The sequence below is a fragment of the Stylophora pistillata genome, chromosome 1 (assembly GCF_964205215.1).
Source record: "Stylophora pistillata chromosome 1, jaStyPist1.2, whole genome shotgun sequence".
Taxonomy (NCBI): domain Eukaryota; kingdom Metazoa; phylum Cnidaria; class Anthozoa; order Scleractinia; family Pocilloporidae; genus Stylophora; species Stylophora pistillata.
In genome coordinates, this window is record NC_142519.1 from 14,941,473 (window position 1) to 14,957,175 (window position 15,703).

General features: G+C 37.6%; 3 protein-coding genes and 1 non-coding gene across 6 annotated transcripts in view; 1 reads left to right on the top strand and 3 right to left on the bottom strand.

Annotated features, from left to right (window-relative positions):
• Window positions 1-4,926, bottom strand: part of LOC111324331 (ectopic P granules protein 5 homolog) — a 43,558-nt gene extending 38,632 nt beyond the window's left edge. For both annotated transcript variants that reach the window (XM_088739750.1, XM_088739749.1), the window contains exons 1-6: window positions 4,754-4,926; window positions 3,729-4,631; window positions 2,056-2,174; window positions 1,725-1,817; window positions 1,502-1,573; window positions 904-1,026 (exon numbers count right to left, since the gene is read on the bottom strand). In XM_088739750.1, coding sequence (XP_088595876.1) covers window positions 904-1,026; window positions 1,502-1,573; window positions 1,725-1,817; window positions 2,056-2,174; window positions 3,729-4,631; window positions 4,754-4,853 — 1,410 coding nt within the window. In that variant the 5' untranslated portion in view covers window positions 4,854-4,926. The remainder of the gene's footprint in view (window positions 1-903; window positions 1,027-1,501; window positions 1,574-1,724; window positions 1,818-2,055; window positions 2,175-3,728; window positions 4,632-4,753) is intronic.
• Window positions 4,927-5,235: 309 nt separating this feature from the next.
• On the top strand, window positions 5,236-7,455 carry LOC111324348 (LDLR chaperone boca). The gene is made up of 3 exons (XM_022927894.2): window positions 5,236-5,487; window positions 6,171-6,421; window positions 7,192-7,455. Exons 1-3 carry the CDS (start codon window positions 5,290-5,292, stop codon window positions 7,361-7,363), a joined length of 621 nt encoding a protein of 206 aa, XP_022783629.2. The 5' UTR covers window positions 5,236-5,289; the 3' UTR covers window positions 7,364-7,455.
• Window positions 7,456-9,877: 2,422 nt separating this feature from the next.
• On the bottom strand, window positions 9,878-10,174 carry LOC148741350 (RNase MRP). The gene has a single exon (XR_015996045.1).
• A 540-nt stretch (window positions 10,175-10,714) lies between these two features.
• Window positions 10,715-15,703, bottom strand: part of LOC148741351 (uncharacterized) — an 11,915-nt gene continuing 6,926 nt past the window's right edge. The window contains exons 1-3 of one of the 2 annotated variants that reach the window (XM_088739792.1): window positions 14,811-15,431; window positions 12,606-12,799; window positions 10,715-12,097 (exon numbers count right to left, since the gene is read on the bottom strand). In XM_088739792.1, coding sequence (XP_088595918.1) covers window positions 11,900-12,097; window positions 12,606-12,799; window positions 14,811-14,877 — 459 coding nt within the window. In that variant the 5' untranslated portion in view covers window positions 14,878-15,431 and the 3' untranslated portion in view covers window positions 10,715-11,899. Of the gene's footprint in view, window positions 12,098-12,605; window positions 12,800-14,810; window positions 15,432-15,703 lie in introns of those variants that run through there. The other variant, XM_088739782.1, reaches the window with a different exon arrangement.

The window sequence follows — 15,703 nt, forward strand, 5'->3', positions numbered from 1 at the left end:
TAACAAAGCTATCACAGAGTTTTGATAGCCCAGCAACCACTTTCTATGACTGTATACAAGGGCCAATGAAGCATGCTTCAACTATTCACCAGTCTTGTTCCTGGCAGTTGTTTCCTTGGTAAAACTAATCAAAATAATAAATGGTCTGAGACTAGCATCAGGGCAAAAAAAATTAATGAGGGAGGTATTTAGGTATGGTTTTCATTACACAACCTGACCCAAACCTCTCTCATTTTTCACTCCTTTGTAACTATCATACTGTTTATTACCTTGGTTAGGTTTACTCGCTGAATGTCTGGAACAGGCTATCGAACCATGCAGAGCTTTTACAATTTTTGAGCTCTTTGTTTATTTCCTTTTTTTCAATGAAATGATGGCTTATAATTTTTTTTAATATTTGTGGTCATTTGAGGCTGGAATATAGCATAAAGTATATAATTATGTGACATGTACATGCCATATATAACCAGGATCTAATAAGGGTTTAATTAGCCTCTAGTCAACCTGACATGCGGTTAATGTTCTAAATCCCTAGGAAGAGCTCATTTCTAATTGAGACAGAGATGGTACACTTTGGACCTTACTTATGGTAAAAATGGGATACACCCAGGTTTATTTTTTCAGCACTTAAACAGATAATAAACTTTCAGGAAAAGAGTCATTTGAGTGCTGTAGAGTTGTCATTTATGGGTTCAAAACCGACAAGTACTCTCGTCCCTTTCACCTGTTTAACTCTCCCCTTTATTGCATGTGGTTATTCTACTTATATAGTACAATTTTACAGATACTCAGGAATAGTAGTTTTACAGCATGCAGTTGTCACACAATGTTACTATTGTACAGCATATGGTGTGATACGGTTGTTATGGAAATCAATACACTACAAGTGCCAAACCATATTACCTCATGTAAAGCTTTATGAAGTTTTCCAAGCATATTCTCAATCTCACCAGGCACACCAGCATTTAACTCCACTTGCTGGTAATTATGGTTGTGTGTGACATTTATCTGATCCAGACATTTTCCCTACAATTGTCACAGTGGTAAAGTCAATTTTAGTCAGTTTTAGTGATGAACACTCAAGTGAAATATGATCTTTTCTTTAATATATATTTACACATAAATTGAAATCAGTGCATTTAGTGACCATTCAAAACAAATCTGTCAGTTGGTGGGTGATTGGGTTCATCAATTAGTCAGTTAGCAAGTCCATAAACAAGCTTACCTATTAGAAAGTCGATCAAAAGATCAGAGAATCTGTCTATTAGTCAAACAGTCATTGAGTCAGACAGTCATTCAGTCTACCAGTCTGTCAACCACTCAGTCAATTAATTAATGAGTTAGTCAATCAAGCAGTCAGTCGACTGCTTGATTGTGACTTGATCAGTGACTTCATAAAGTCACTTAATTAATTAATCAAAAAATCAATTAGTCATTCAGTCAGTCCATCAATCACTCTATAATTATAATGGAGACAAGTCAGTCTTAATAACTTCATTACCTGAGCTGTAACTGAAAAACTTTTGTCAATCCACAGTTGCTCTTTCTTCTTCTCACACTCAGCAAGTACAATCTATTACAACCAAGGTAAACTTAAGTATTTATTATTGACACACATTCACAGGGCTGAAACATTAACAGTAGTCAACTGGCCATAGACTGGTAGAAATTCAGTTTATTCAAGCTCGGAACCTTGCATTTTATTTTTCATGGATTTTACAAACCTCATATTCCTTTATGGCCAATGCCAGAGCATTTCTCCCTCTGAAATATGCATTGACAAGTTCATAGAACTCATGATCATCCTGTTTGCTAATCTGCCAAGTAAGTTGAATGTAAGAACCATAAATTATATAGATAGAACATCTTAGTTTTCTTTGGTCTCAGATTCTGGTAACAATAAAATAACTGAGATGAAGGAAATAGGCTTGAAAATGTTTAAACCATGAAAAATGTTGAACAGCAATAGGTGTAAACTGCATATCACCAACCAAAATACCACCACAGGCAACCCACTCCAGGGGAATACTGCATAGGTATTTGCTTGACTTGTACCTTAATAAAATTCTCCACAAAACTTTCCATCTGTTCCAGCAGGGGGTTGAAGTACAGAGTTTTCAGGTGGTCTTCACTAAATGCTTCTAGGGTCATTCTGTACTGCCTTATGCTTGTTACTGTTTGGCAAGAGAGCAGCAAAAAGAGTGAATAATTCACATAGTCAGATTAATCAAAACTATAACAAAATCCTCAAACATGATTGCTTATCACCAGCCTGGTCGTAACACTTAAGACAGCGTATGTGTCATACCTGTGATTGGATGATGTAATTAAGGACAATTGACACATACCTGAGTGTGTTACTGTTGCTTGTTTATAAAAATGTATAACTGATGTGTAGCTTCTATCTCAAATTTTGTTATAGTTTTGATTAGTTGGTAACAGGACTTTGTGTTGTTCAATTCTTTCAATAATCATACTTGTATAATTGTAGTCCGAATCAGACCCCACTCTGTCCTGTTACCATTATAAATTGATCACCAAATGAAACAACATCCTTCCCCATTTTTATCACACAAGGAAACAAAAACTTGCTCTTCTGCTTCTGCCTCAATAAACAAAAATATCTTAATAACCAGCAGCAGACTGTACCACTCATAAGATTAAAAGGGTGTTACCCAAGCATTCATGTTACATGCATTTAGCAAGCTCTTCTTTGGCAACAAAATCTAGTCAACATCCAATACTGAACACAACTCTCTTTCTTGTATTTAATAACAATTTCTTTTTGCCAAACAAAAAAAACTTTCCCTATTAATCCTTGACTAACATAATTTCCTAAAAATATACTTCAAAGCGGAGTGATACTTTCTCAAGAACTCTCTAAGATAGATAGGGCACAATTATAGAGAAGGTTGTGTCAACACTTATCTTTCTGAATATCTTTGGAAAATTTGGGTACATCAATTCTAATTCCCAATGAGAAAGCTAACCTCACACATAAATGAAACCTGTGCTCTCACGGTCTACCACTGAACCAAAGAGACTCTACTGTAAGCTAGACCATTAAGAGGTTCATATACCACCCCCATCCCACATACTACTATAAGGATCATTAAAGTCAAAAGACTTGCATGATTCAATAGAATGATGAAGATGGCAAACTTCAAGCTATAGGTAATATCAGTGGAAAAAAAAGATGTGTTCTTGCCTTAACACTGGGACTGGGCAAACTAAAAATTGTGAGTCATCATGCAACTAAAGAGAATTCAAAAGTTAGGCCTTCAGATTCTATACTCCAGTAGTAGCAGTATGTGGGGCATGTGTGATATATATAAGCCAAGCAATTGCTGAGCTCGCTCTAGAGTCTCTGTGGATTAGTAGAGGAGTGCAGAATCCAATGGTTTGAGGTTAGTGCATCATGGCAATTAATTCACAGTTTCTCTGTGTCCCATACTCTTGATGAGATAACAAAAATATTTTTCTTCATTTCGTTTACAAGCTCAAAATTTACCCCCTTTTTTATTATTTTAAGCCACACAAGGCTATCCACCGCACTATTTGGGCAACACTGCTTAAAAACTTTGAGCATCTTTGAATTTGATCAGATCAACAACAGAAATTTCTCTTGCCCTTGATTTAAACATGATTGTGTAGATCATAGGTACACTTGTCCATTTATGATAATTAACAAGGTGAAATATACAAGAAATGGACCAATCAGGCCTTACCTGACTTTTTGGCTTTGGAGTCTAGTCCTGGATATAATTGTGGTGTTCTGACATCGCCATGGCTAAGTAGTGGTAACTCCTTGTCAGCAACTTGTGGTAATAAATTTCTAGAACTGTCAACTTTGTTATCCTGATCTAATCTTCCACTTTTAAAAATTGTATTTGTATCATTTTCTTTTGTTTTCACAACTTGATCAGGAATTTGATGCCTCCTCTCTATTTTATCCTCTGTCAAAGCCTGTGTGGTACTCTCACTAATGCCTCGATTTTCTAGGGTTGACACAATTTCAGATTTGTTTTTGTCACTCTGATCTTCATCTTTATTCTTAATTTTGTGGTCCAGTTCTAAAGTTCCGCTTGTTAGAGTTGCGTTTGTTTCAGTCTCAATGACTTTCTGTAATTGATTAGGAATTTGATCATTTGCATCCATTTCAACTCCAGTTGTCGCCTGTGCCATACATTTATCGACAGCTTGACTTTCAAATGTAGACAAAATTTCAGGTTTATTAATGTCCCCCTGGACGTCATCTTTCATGATATACTCTGCATGAGCTGAAGATTTTGATTCAAGCTCAACTGCAATGCCTGAAGCGTTCATATTTGAAGTTGTCTCGCTGTTGAAACTTTCCTGTTCTTTGACAACCTCAGTCTCATTTTCGTCCTTCTGTGAGGATAAAACCTGTTCATTTTCCATTTCCGATATATTTTGTTCTACATTTCCCAGTTCTTCTTCATTCAGTGAAACATCTTCCTTCGCAGTGACATCTTTGTTGAGCTCATTTTTCTCAGCTGATTTAGAAATGCGGGGAAGGTCTTCTATCACGGGCTCAGCTGCACAAGCATTTTCAGTTAGCTTTGTCACTTCACTCGTTTCCCTTTCAGAGACAGTACTGAGAGTAGCTTCTGTAAAATCAAGGACAGAAAAAACGTATATCAAATCAGAAATCACATGATACATTTCATAAATCTCTCTTGTTTTCAAAACAAAACAAAACCCTCCTAGTTGAAACACGAGCAACACAAACCTTTTTTTGAGGCTTCAGATTCTTCCCCCGCTTGTGCAGATTTTGTGGCCGCATCTTTAGACTTCCGCTTATGTTTCCTCTTCGATTTGGTGGCTTCCATCGCATGTCTGATTCAGCTGATTTTCGCAAAATCCATAAGAGGTCAGTTCTAACAGGGATTCAGTCACTTCCAAATCGAGGGATCTATCCCATGACTCTCTGAGAACTTCCGGATTTCAAATCAAAGAGGGCGCGAACCTTGGAAAAATATGCAATAAATTTAGCGAAAGAAAAGAGTTTTCATAACAATTCATTGTCTTGTTAAGAAATTGAGAAGTAATTATATACTTTAATAGCATCTTTAGCTACTCCTTTACAAAACCCCACAAACGTTTTTTTTTATTTTAATATAAGGCTATGACATTCTGTCAGGTATTGTATGAGTTTTCTAAATGAGCCAGCGATCTTATAGAGTTAGGAGAGGTCTTGTTTCGGCAGGTATGTGGTGTTTTCTACACGCATCTAAGCCTACTTTGTCAGCCAAGTGGCTTCCTCGAATGCCGATGGCGAGACTCTCTTGCAAGTTCGCTTTTTCATTTTTAATATTGTTTCTCGTCCTTCTTCTGCAAGACAGTTGTTTTGGCAAAGATAAGAAATCAGATTCGAAGAATAAGAAGGAAAAGAACAGTAAAATAGGCAAGAATGTGATGGATTACACGGAAGCAGATCTGCACAAATTACTCGACCAATGGGAAGTAAGCACGAAGACATGTATATATTTTTGTATTTCTTTTAAACTTATCATGTAGTAGGTTCTCAAAATCATAGAGCACAGATTTTAGTCTCACTAATATATTTTTAGCAGAATGGCAGTAGTTTTAGCGTGAAATTAGTTTCTTTAGAGCCATCATGAAAAACATTTGATGCTCTAAAATTAATTATACCGATGGCCGCTAATATTTTGTGGTAAAGTTGATTGAAAAATACATTTTCAATTTTTTGAGGGGTGGACGAAATCTTGAGTGTTGTCTTGAGAGTTTCTTTAAGAGTTCTTCCAAGCAGCAGAGTCCCGGAGGCTCTGATTCTCTGTTGAATTTCTTTCGATTTTTGAAAATATCTTTTAATTAACTTATCGTTGAATTTCTCTCAAGGGACACCTCCATTTGAGGGGCATTGACTTTGTTCCCAAGTGAATTAAAAGCTCCTATAATCTCTTTATATTTCAGTATCATTCAAGGGCTACCTTAGTTCAGGGGACACTCTCTTTAGCCCCAATAGTGTGTCCTCCAAAGGAAGTTCCACTATCTAGTGGAATTTATCTTGTAGGATACCACTTAGCCACTTTATGTACGGTAATTTGCTGATCCCAAGGGTTTCACTGAGATGAATGGTCAACTATGCAGGGGTGCTTTAGTGACATGTTCTCCCTTATACATAGGAAAATGACGAGGATATTGACGAGGAGGATCGGTATGATGACAATGATCCTAGAAAGCCACCACCCTCAGGTGGAGGTTTTGATCCCCAACAGTTCAAGAATGACCCAATGGCTCTTTTGAAAGCATCTAAGAAGGGGAAAGTTATCATGATGTTTGCATCGGTGGCTGGTAATCCAAGTAAAAAAGAAACAGAACAGATAACTGCAAGGTGGCAGACGAGTCTTTTCAATGCTCAACTTCAAGTTGAAAGGTATTGTACAACACAATTATTTATCTCAAGTCTCATTTGTATCAATAGTTTTGCTTCTTACAAGTATATAAGTAGATATGTATCTATATATAACTGCAGATAGTACTGTTTCGGCCTTCTGGGCCTTGTCAGTACAGTGCAGATTCTCGGATGGAGGTGAAGCTATAAAGCCACCCCAAATGATTCCACATTTGTGGTATATCATCTAAACCATGCCAGAGTGCTCAAACTAGTAACTAGTGAACTTCGCACAGTTACACAAAATGACTCATCCTAGCAGAGTGTTCAATTTGGATGTCAAAGCATAGCTTTGTAATGCTATTTAAAGAGCTATATCTAACTGTAGACAGTACTGTTTCAGCCTTCTGGGCCTCATCAGTGCAGTGCTGATTCTAGAATGGAGGTGAAGCTATAAAGCCACCCCAAATGATTCCACGTTTATGGTATCATCTAAGCCATGCCAGAGTGCTCAAACTAGTAACCATGTGTGTATGTGTATATATATATTAATTGTATTACTTATAACTTTTGGTAACTTTGGTAAGAGTCCCTCATCTTTTTGTTACAGTTTTGCAGTTTAAGTTTGATTCAGTCTATTTGACTCCTCTGTGGGTTGAATTTAGTATTTGGTATAATTTCCCGTGGAAAAAAAGAGAATAACAAATGGATGAAAGCATCATTAGACCAACAGAGTAGACCTACAAATTGTGTCTCAGAGAATCATTTTTCTAAACCAATTCACTATTTATAAATCTTCTGTCTACCCTCAGGTATATTGTTGCAGATGACCGTGCTCTCTTCATGCTCAAGGATGGGAGCCTGGCTTGGGATGTCAAAGATTTTCTGATTACTCAGCCAGACTGTAAATTAGTTGAATTTGACAATCAGCAGTTCCCAGGAGCTGGTGCAAAAAGCGATCCAACAGCTAAAACTGAACTCTGACACGATGCTAATTCTCTTTAATAACGTTAGAGAATTGTATATTATTTGTGGCTAGTATTTTTCAAATATATTAACACTGGAGTTAAAGGCAACTGTAAACCTATGATGCATTCTGCTGCGTAAATGTTTACACCCTAACATTAGTATGCATATTCTCCATACTGTTCTCTATACATTTCCTTTGGTACCGACAAGGAGTGTCACGGTTCATCTATCAGCTTCTTTGGTTGGCAATCATTTTCTCTATTCTCATGATCTTAATGAATGATTCAGGAGTAAAACTAGAAGGAGAAGATAGACACTGGTCACTCTTGTGGTTTATAGGGTTTAACCATAGCAGGCATTTAGAGCATAGGCAGAAGCAGGCAAGAGAGATTGAATGCAGCCAGAAGGGAACCTTCTGAAGTACACGAGTGAGATCCACATCACGCTATTACTGGACAGGTACAGAATACACTTTGTGAGATACAACCAAAGCTCCTTATTTGGGGAAAAAACTTGGGTTGATCATGTAGATTTTAAATCCCCTGAAAAGATGCCAAAATTCTCTTTGCGTGGGGTTTTGAGGGACTTCTTTTGTTTAAAAACCCTTCGGCCAGAAACAAATCACAAATATCAACCCAGAACTGTGCTCTGCCAAATGGATTCCCACTGGTGACTAACTTTTGTCTTGGGGAAACCAGTTCAATTAACTTTGCAGAGATGATCACCTCAGATTTCTGTGACAAGAGCTATTAGGCACCTAGTGATTCTCCTTAGAGCACAGCTTTGTTAACACTTAAAAAAAGTGATGGTCTCTTTAGATGTATTCATAGGAAGTTTTCCCACCAAAACTTGCGTTATATCTGGAGTACGTTTGTTTTAGTCAAACTGGCAGTTGAACATGGATAGAAAATGGATTGCTATGCATTTTTTTAAAAGTGTGAGTTCAGATTTAGAGAAGTTTTGTTCCTCATATTTTAACACAGTTTTCATTTTTAGTCCTTGCAATGTATTGAGGCACTGAACCAAAAGTGTTTTTCATTTAGCTTGGACAATGATAATACTCAGACTTTAATGTCTTCATTTTCATTGTAGGTAATCAATTTTGAAGTAAATCAATAAGTAATATTTATTCGCTCTGACATTTGAAACATCAGCTTTGAAACTCGTTACGGTGGCTAATTTACATTATCAACTCAGTTGATAAAACCAAAATTACTTTGTTCTACTCCCCCACCAATGAAGCACCACAGGTTTTTAGAAACTTACCACCTTTCATCACATTTATACTCTTGGAAAACTTAGTTTTGTACTTTTTTTAGCAAAATTCATATAAATGTACCACTAAATTCTGTGAAGTTCAGTCTTGATTGTTTGAAGAATTCCTTATTTTGTTGCAATTAAGTTTATCAATTAAAGTACAAATAGATGTTTTTCTCTACTTGAAAATCCAGTTACTTGCTGAATGCATTTATTTTGCCCTTGTTTCCTTGTATCTATAACAAGAAGTTAGAGTATAGAAGAGTATTGAAGACAATTTTCCTGTGTCCTGGGCTTTCCACCCTTCAAAAAATCAAACTCGCCAACTTCTTCCAGGGATATGCCACTCACAAATTTCAGCTATTCACTTTGGCTTTCAAATCCCTCAAAACATTTTTACCAATATTATTGAGAAAACTCTAGCAGTGAAAGAGACACATTGGAGAAAAAGAAAGTCTGAGCCACACCGATGGTAGTCAAACCTGTCACTGGGCTACAGAGCATTTTTGTCCGAGGCAAATAATAAACGAGATGCATTCACTCACAGCCAAGTCCAAACCTACCACAGATATTGAGACTTTACAATCTTGCCTAACTCAGGCAAAACCAACATTCTTTAACTTAAAAACATTTCTTTAGAAACTATCAGCCTTTATTCTTTAACTTACTCCGATCGACGCAAGACCGTATCAAACTTTCTCCCACGGAAGTCTCAATTGACTCCAACATGTACTCGCGAGACCCTTCGCGAATAAGTTTGCTTTTGCAGGGTGCAAATACAGAGTTGTTACTGTCTTCGACTCATGAAAGAGGCCGAGATTTACTAAGGTTTACAGTTCAACATTGACCTTCAATGTGATCGAGGCCATTCAAAGGCTGAACCAAATGTTTCGGGAATGGTCCCGAATATACAGACCTTAATACTCTATTAAAAGCACGATGCGCTTAGCAGCGACTACACCGGTCTGATAATTTAGAGAAACAGTTCCTAACATGGTGTCCTATCTGTGCAAAGGGAAATCTTTCTCTCATTTTGTTAGTAGTTGTTTAATTAGAAGGAAAAATTGAGTTGCAAGTTGATCTGTAGTCGAAAATTGCATGAAAGAAATGAGGTACACAAACTAGGACACCGTGAATCACCTGACTCGCCGCCATGATTGAACCGGCCACGTGGTGTCGAGCAAAGAATCTTATCGACCTTAGTCACCCTGCCTAAATGACATCAAAAGTACTCAAACGTTGGCCATGACTTTCTCAGATTTAAAAAATGGTGACACAATGAGAGTAAGCCCCGTTCAGATAACATCAGCGACTGATGTCACCTTGCATAACTTTGCTTCGACCAAAGTCCTTCTCTCGTCCAACAGCTCTGCGATTTTAGCTTCTCCGCTGGGCTCATGGAGCCGAAGACTCGAGAAAAAACATGTTTCTTTGTGACTGACACTTTCTGGCATACGTCCGGGGACTTTTCCCAAAGCCAACACAGCGTTGATGAGAAGTAAGCTCTCAGAAACGAGTTCTACGAGCCTCTCTCCGTATGTAGCTTCGTAGCAAGTCTTCACTGTGTCACGCTGTACAGTGGTGCGTTTCATGATATGTATCCTTCAAATAAACCAATCAAAGAGACGTTTATATAGAGTTTGAAAAGTCGCCAATCAAGGAGGAGCTTTTATTGAGGACCTAGCCTCGTCCCGAGGGTTATTCCAATTCCGTGGTTACTTTCGAAGATGTTTTTTTTTTAACCGTATTTTTAAATAATACTTTCGATTGATGTGCAAGTTGTGTGGTACCTTTACAAAGAGACTTTTATATCAAGCCAACTATAACAGACCACGAGTAGCCTTTTTTTCCTCAAACTGTCAAGAACATTCATAACATCAGCTCATAGTTAACTATGATCAGCTACTTCACGCCATTTCATTATCAGCTTGCGACTTCGGCATTAGCGTTTCTTTACCCACGAGAAAATATGTGCACAAGCAGCTCAAGCGTACTGTATGTGATTTTGGGGTCTGAGGTTCATTAACGGGAATACCTGACATATCAAGATTGAATTTTAAACGTAAGCGTGTGATCTTGTGTTGAATACAATGATAATAGACAGTAAACTGGCTTTTTTTCTTTTTATTTATTCATCATTATTATTGGCATTTTAATTTTTGTTTTCAACATTCAACCGACACAGTTCAGTACGATGCGCTATTTACAACACATAATCTACTTAAAATACTTAAATTATAATGATCAGAATTTACAGTACAAATTTTATCTTATCTCTATCACTATAACTGCAAGCATTATTTAATACTGTCATTATCATTATTAATATTATTCTCATTATCTTTTTTTTAATTACGGAAAGAAGCTACGGAAAAATTTTAACTTCATGGAGGAGTTGAAACTGTCTTTACCATTCCCCATAAAAGTCACCTTTGAACTTACGTGAAAGGTTTTTAATACAAAATGTTATGTATATGGGCACGATCCTTCGCAGTAAAGCACTATTTGAGCAATAGTGAAAATCAGACCTGAAAAAAATTTCAGGCCTGTACGGGATTCGAACCACTGACCTCTGCGATACTAGTGCAGCGAATCCCGTACAGGCCTGAAATTTTTTTCAGGTCTGATTTTCACTATTGCTCAAATAGTGCTTTACTGCGAAGGATCGTGCCCATATACGTCTCATAACCGCAGTTCACACATATGTTTCATATGTTTGTTGTTGTTTGACAAAATGTTATATTTGATACTTTTGACAGCTAACTGACGATGGAAAAGGTAATCAAAGTCGATGTTTAATTTATTGTATTTTTCCCTTTTTCCTAATTGGAATATATAAGCTAACATATTTTTGTCATCCAGAAAGTTTATCGTTTGTCGTTCGTTCGTTCGTTTGTTTTTTCATAGGCCAACATCATTTATTTTCCGCTCGTGTTATCATCGAATGTCATTCATAGATTTTTCTTAGTTTGAGTATTTTCGCACTCGTTTACATGTCACCTAATGATTGATAAAACGCCTTCAGTGAAATACAGGATGGTAGAACAAGATGCAGATAGTTTCATCTTCTTTCTTTTACAAATTTCAACTTTCCTTCGATCGTAAGGGTTGGCTGAAATCTGCTTTTCATCCCATGCTTCTGAGCGAGTGTAAATATCCCCTGTCCAGTGTCAAGACCTACTAATTCACCTAAAAAAAGGCGTGGTTTGAAACTATTTTCAAAAGCTGTTCTGGTTTTGTGTGGTACTAAATCTCAGAACTAGAAGAGTGTGTATTCAAAAAACTCATAGAAATTCAAAAATTGTGGAAACTATAACATGATAGGAGTGAAATAATTAGACCTAAAATGGAGATTGATGACACTTGTCCTTTGGATACTTCCTTATTGCACCAGTCGGTTTCACAGCAATTGACCTCACAATTGACAGCTTCGTACTTTCCTCCCAATCCCCAATCTTCTTTGCATTGAGCTTCATTGCAACCTTGTGGGGACTAAAAGGAATGATCGAAAAGGGAAATGAAAAGGATGGAAGAAACTCAGAACTTAATTCGGATTCATGGCATTCAAATAGGTCAGCGGGTGTCGCATTTCCCTTATGTGTCAAAAGGTTCCTACCTATTAAAATTCTTCGCAAGGAGGGTCCGGGAATTTTCGGTAAGGAAGGTCCAAACTTTGAATCACAAAACACACAAATTGTTATTTACACATTTACCTAAATAAGCTAAGAAAAAAACCAACAGGTCTGAGACCTTACCTGAGCTCTGCCTCTGCCCGAGGGGTTTAGATATAGAGGGGATTGAAAAAATTAACACTCTTTGAAAAAGTAAGGTTGGCGGTAATGATTACCCGATAAAAAGTCGAAACGGCATTAGCTTCGACGGGAGTTTTGGAAAATTCCAGCTAAATTTTCAAACATCGTTCACGCCAAAATGGGAACGTGCTACTCCATCAGAATGAAACAGAAAATCAAAAGGTAATTAGGTCAACCTATCATCTTACCTTAGGGAGACAGGAAGCAGTAAACACGAATTCTTGTTGATCATCTTTTTTCTTCAAGGCAACGAAAACATTGGAACAGACCATTTTAGTGTCGTGAAACCCTTCCAATTTTCGGCAGTCTTGGTAGTGGTCCTTCTTGAAACAATCCTCCCATGAGATTGTGGAATAACAAGTATAGCATCTTAACGAGAAACCTGAGGAAAAAATGAGCACTTTGAAATAAGCATAGTATGTTAAAGTTGTCGGGTAGATCTTAATATCATCTTAACGAAAGTTGCATTAAGTCTTTCTACATGTATACGTCAGGAGATTCGGGAAGAGTTAGTTGTATTGAACATCGCAAAAGAATTGTGTCATGAACCGTGGTCACGCACTACAAGCTGTTTCGACGCTTTTATATTGGATCAATCTGGACCTTTGGTAATGGGAGGAGAACTCCTCATAAATATGATGCCAAAGGTCGAGAGTGATTCCAAAAAGGCGATTAAACAGCTTGAAGGACAAAAAAAAAAATAACACGGCATGTCATCGATTGAGCATTTAGTTTAAGCTTATTGAGGTTTTTAGATTGTGGTATTTTTGGGCCAGGACGCAAGGAAACTTTGGGGGGTGCTTTATTCGTAACCGTTATGCATTTCTTTATATTTCGTTCGTGTCTCTAATGTCAACCCCGAATTGGGTCGCCACCTGAGGAATAGATAAGCAAGTGAAGTTCGCGAAAAGTCTTCGTCGATCGTTCGAACGAAATAGTATATACAATGTGATTGATACTCGTCAAAACACAGTAGGCAATTCTTGATTTTCAAAATTAGTTGTTCCTCTTTTGAAAGTGGAGGTAGCTTTTACTCCAGTTCTTTATCGAAATGTTTTTCTCATTCTTCTCATTTCGAACAGCAAAGAATGTATTTTTTCGGATTTAAAAGGAAAATACACCTAAGTGACAATGAAGGTAGGGTTAAGTTTCAGCGTGAAAGGAAAAAAATACGTTGCAGGAGACTCGCGGAAATTTTCTACAAATTATAATTACGTTTTTATTTATTTATCAACCTTCTCTTTTTATAGAAAGATGGTATGTATGGTATATGTAAGAAAGGTAATCTCGAGCATGGGAAAAAGAAACTGAAAAAACAGTCTTTGATAAGGAATCCAACTCCACACCTTCGAATTTCCGCTTCGATGTTTATTTGTTTCTGGCTACGAAGAGGAATGTGACGCAATTCTAGCTCCATTTCCGGAGCGCTGATACATGTATATTTTTCCTTATTTGGTTCGAACAATCACGGACAGATGCAGAAGAAGACAGATAAGCTACCAGAGGCAGCTCAGAGAGTGGGCTCAACATTAGCAAATCGAAAACACGCATACTGAAAATTAACTGCAAGAACAACAACTCGATCAAATTCCAAAACGGTCAGGACATCCAGGAAACAAACGACTTCACTTATCTTGGAGCATGTGTAAGTGCAGATGGGGGAGCAGATAAGGACATAGAAAGCAGACTTTGTAAGGCAAAGACAGCATTCAGGAAGTTGAGAAAAGTGTGGAGCTCCAAGCAATATAGTAAGAAGACCAAGATTAAGCTATTCAACACCCTCGTGAAACCGATCCTTTTGTATGGAAGTGAAACATGGAAGACAAATGCTAAAGAGTACGAGAAACTTGATTCCTTTCAGTACCAGTGCCTGAAGAGAATTCAAGGTATATTTTGGCCGTCCATCATTTCAAAGGAGGAATTACAAAAAGAAACCGGATCCGCGCCGATGAGCATAGAAGTCAGGAGAAGGAGGTGGAAGTTTCTTGGACATGTCTTGAGGATGCCGCAAGACCACCACTGCGTAATAGCCCTTACATGGTTACCAGACGGTAAGAGAAAGGTGGGCAGGTCCAAAAACAACTCGGAGGCGATCGATTGAAAAGGAAAGAAGTGAGGCAGGTTGGAAGTCGTGGGAAGAAGCGAGGATTATTGCAAGAGACCGGGACCGATGGAAGAGAAGTATCAAGGCCTTATGCGCAACAGAGCACGAAGAAGACTGATGATGATGGTTCGAACAAAACCGTTTGTGAGAATAACCGCTTGCTCTATAAACAGTTTAAAGTCTAAGAGAGGAACTATTAAGGGATGAACATGATAGACATGAATTGTAAAACAGTTAAAACTGTCGCCATTGTAGCAGAGGAACCTTACTACTTCGTTTCGTAACTCACCTTTCTGCGCTAAACCGACTAATACAAAAGCAAAGATCAGGGATCTAATTATGAGGTTGCTTGTCATCTTGTACTCGTTAGGGAATACTTGCTTTGTTCCAAATTGTACCAGCTACAAAGAGAGCTAAGGTAAATTAGCTTCGGACGAAACACGCGAAATATAAATAGCGCACACTTAACTTGAGGCTTTTTTCCCACTGAAACGATGATATTGTTTCTCGATTACATATCTCATTTCCTCGTGACTTCTGTTGTAAAATCTGGATGTGGAATAAGGGAACGCGGAAGAGGGAAATTAAGGACAAAAGGCGTTTGTTTGGCAAGTTTAGAATGTGATAAAATTTTACGAAATAAGATTCTTGTTCCAGATTAAGAAGGAAGTGTTACGATAGAAAACAGCAGCAGCAGTTTCAAATGAATTACAGTCGTTCCTCGGAGTTTACAATATGATCGTCCGGCAAAGCGAAATTACGATCTTTTTGTACATAGTGCTCGGTTCAAAAGGGTTTCTAAATTAGAAAATGCCTAGATTACTGGATAAATCAGAACTTTGATGTGATCAATCGCTAGGGGAATGCATCGTTTGAACTACCTCGATTATTCATTAAACTGATGTTTTTTAATCATGAAATTTTAATTTGGGGGCAGCTTTTATTCAGCATAAATCGGTACTCAGTAACTCATCTTGGCAAAACTAACACTCTTTATCTAACTCAGATCAACTTTTCGTTCTTATTGACCGAGCGGGAGGTCTGTATGGGAGAATCTTGACCGAAGTCGCCAGTACAAACCGAACGCAGTGAGGTCTGTACCAGCGACCGAGGTCAAGATTCTCCCATACAGACCGACGTAGCTCAGTTAATAAGATGTTTATTATATGGCTGTGTCTTATA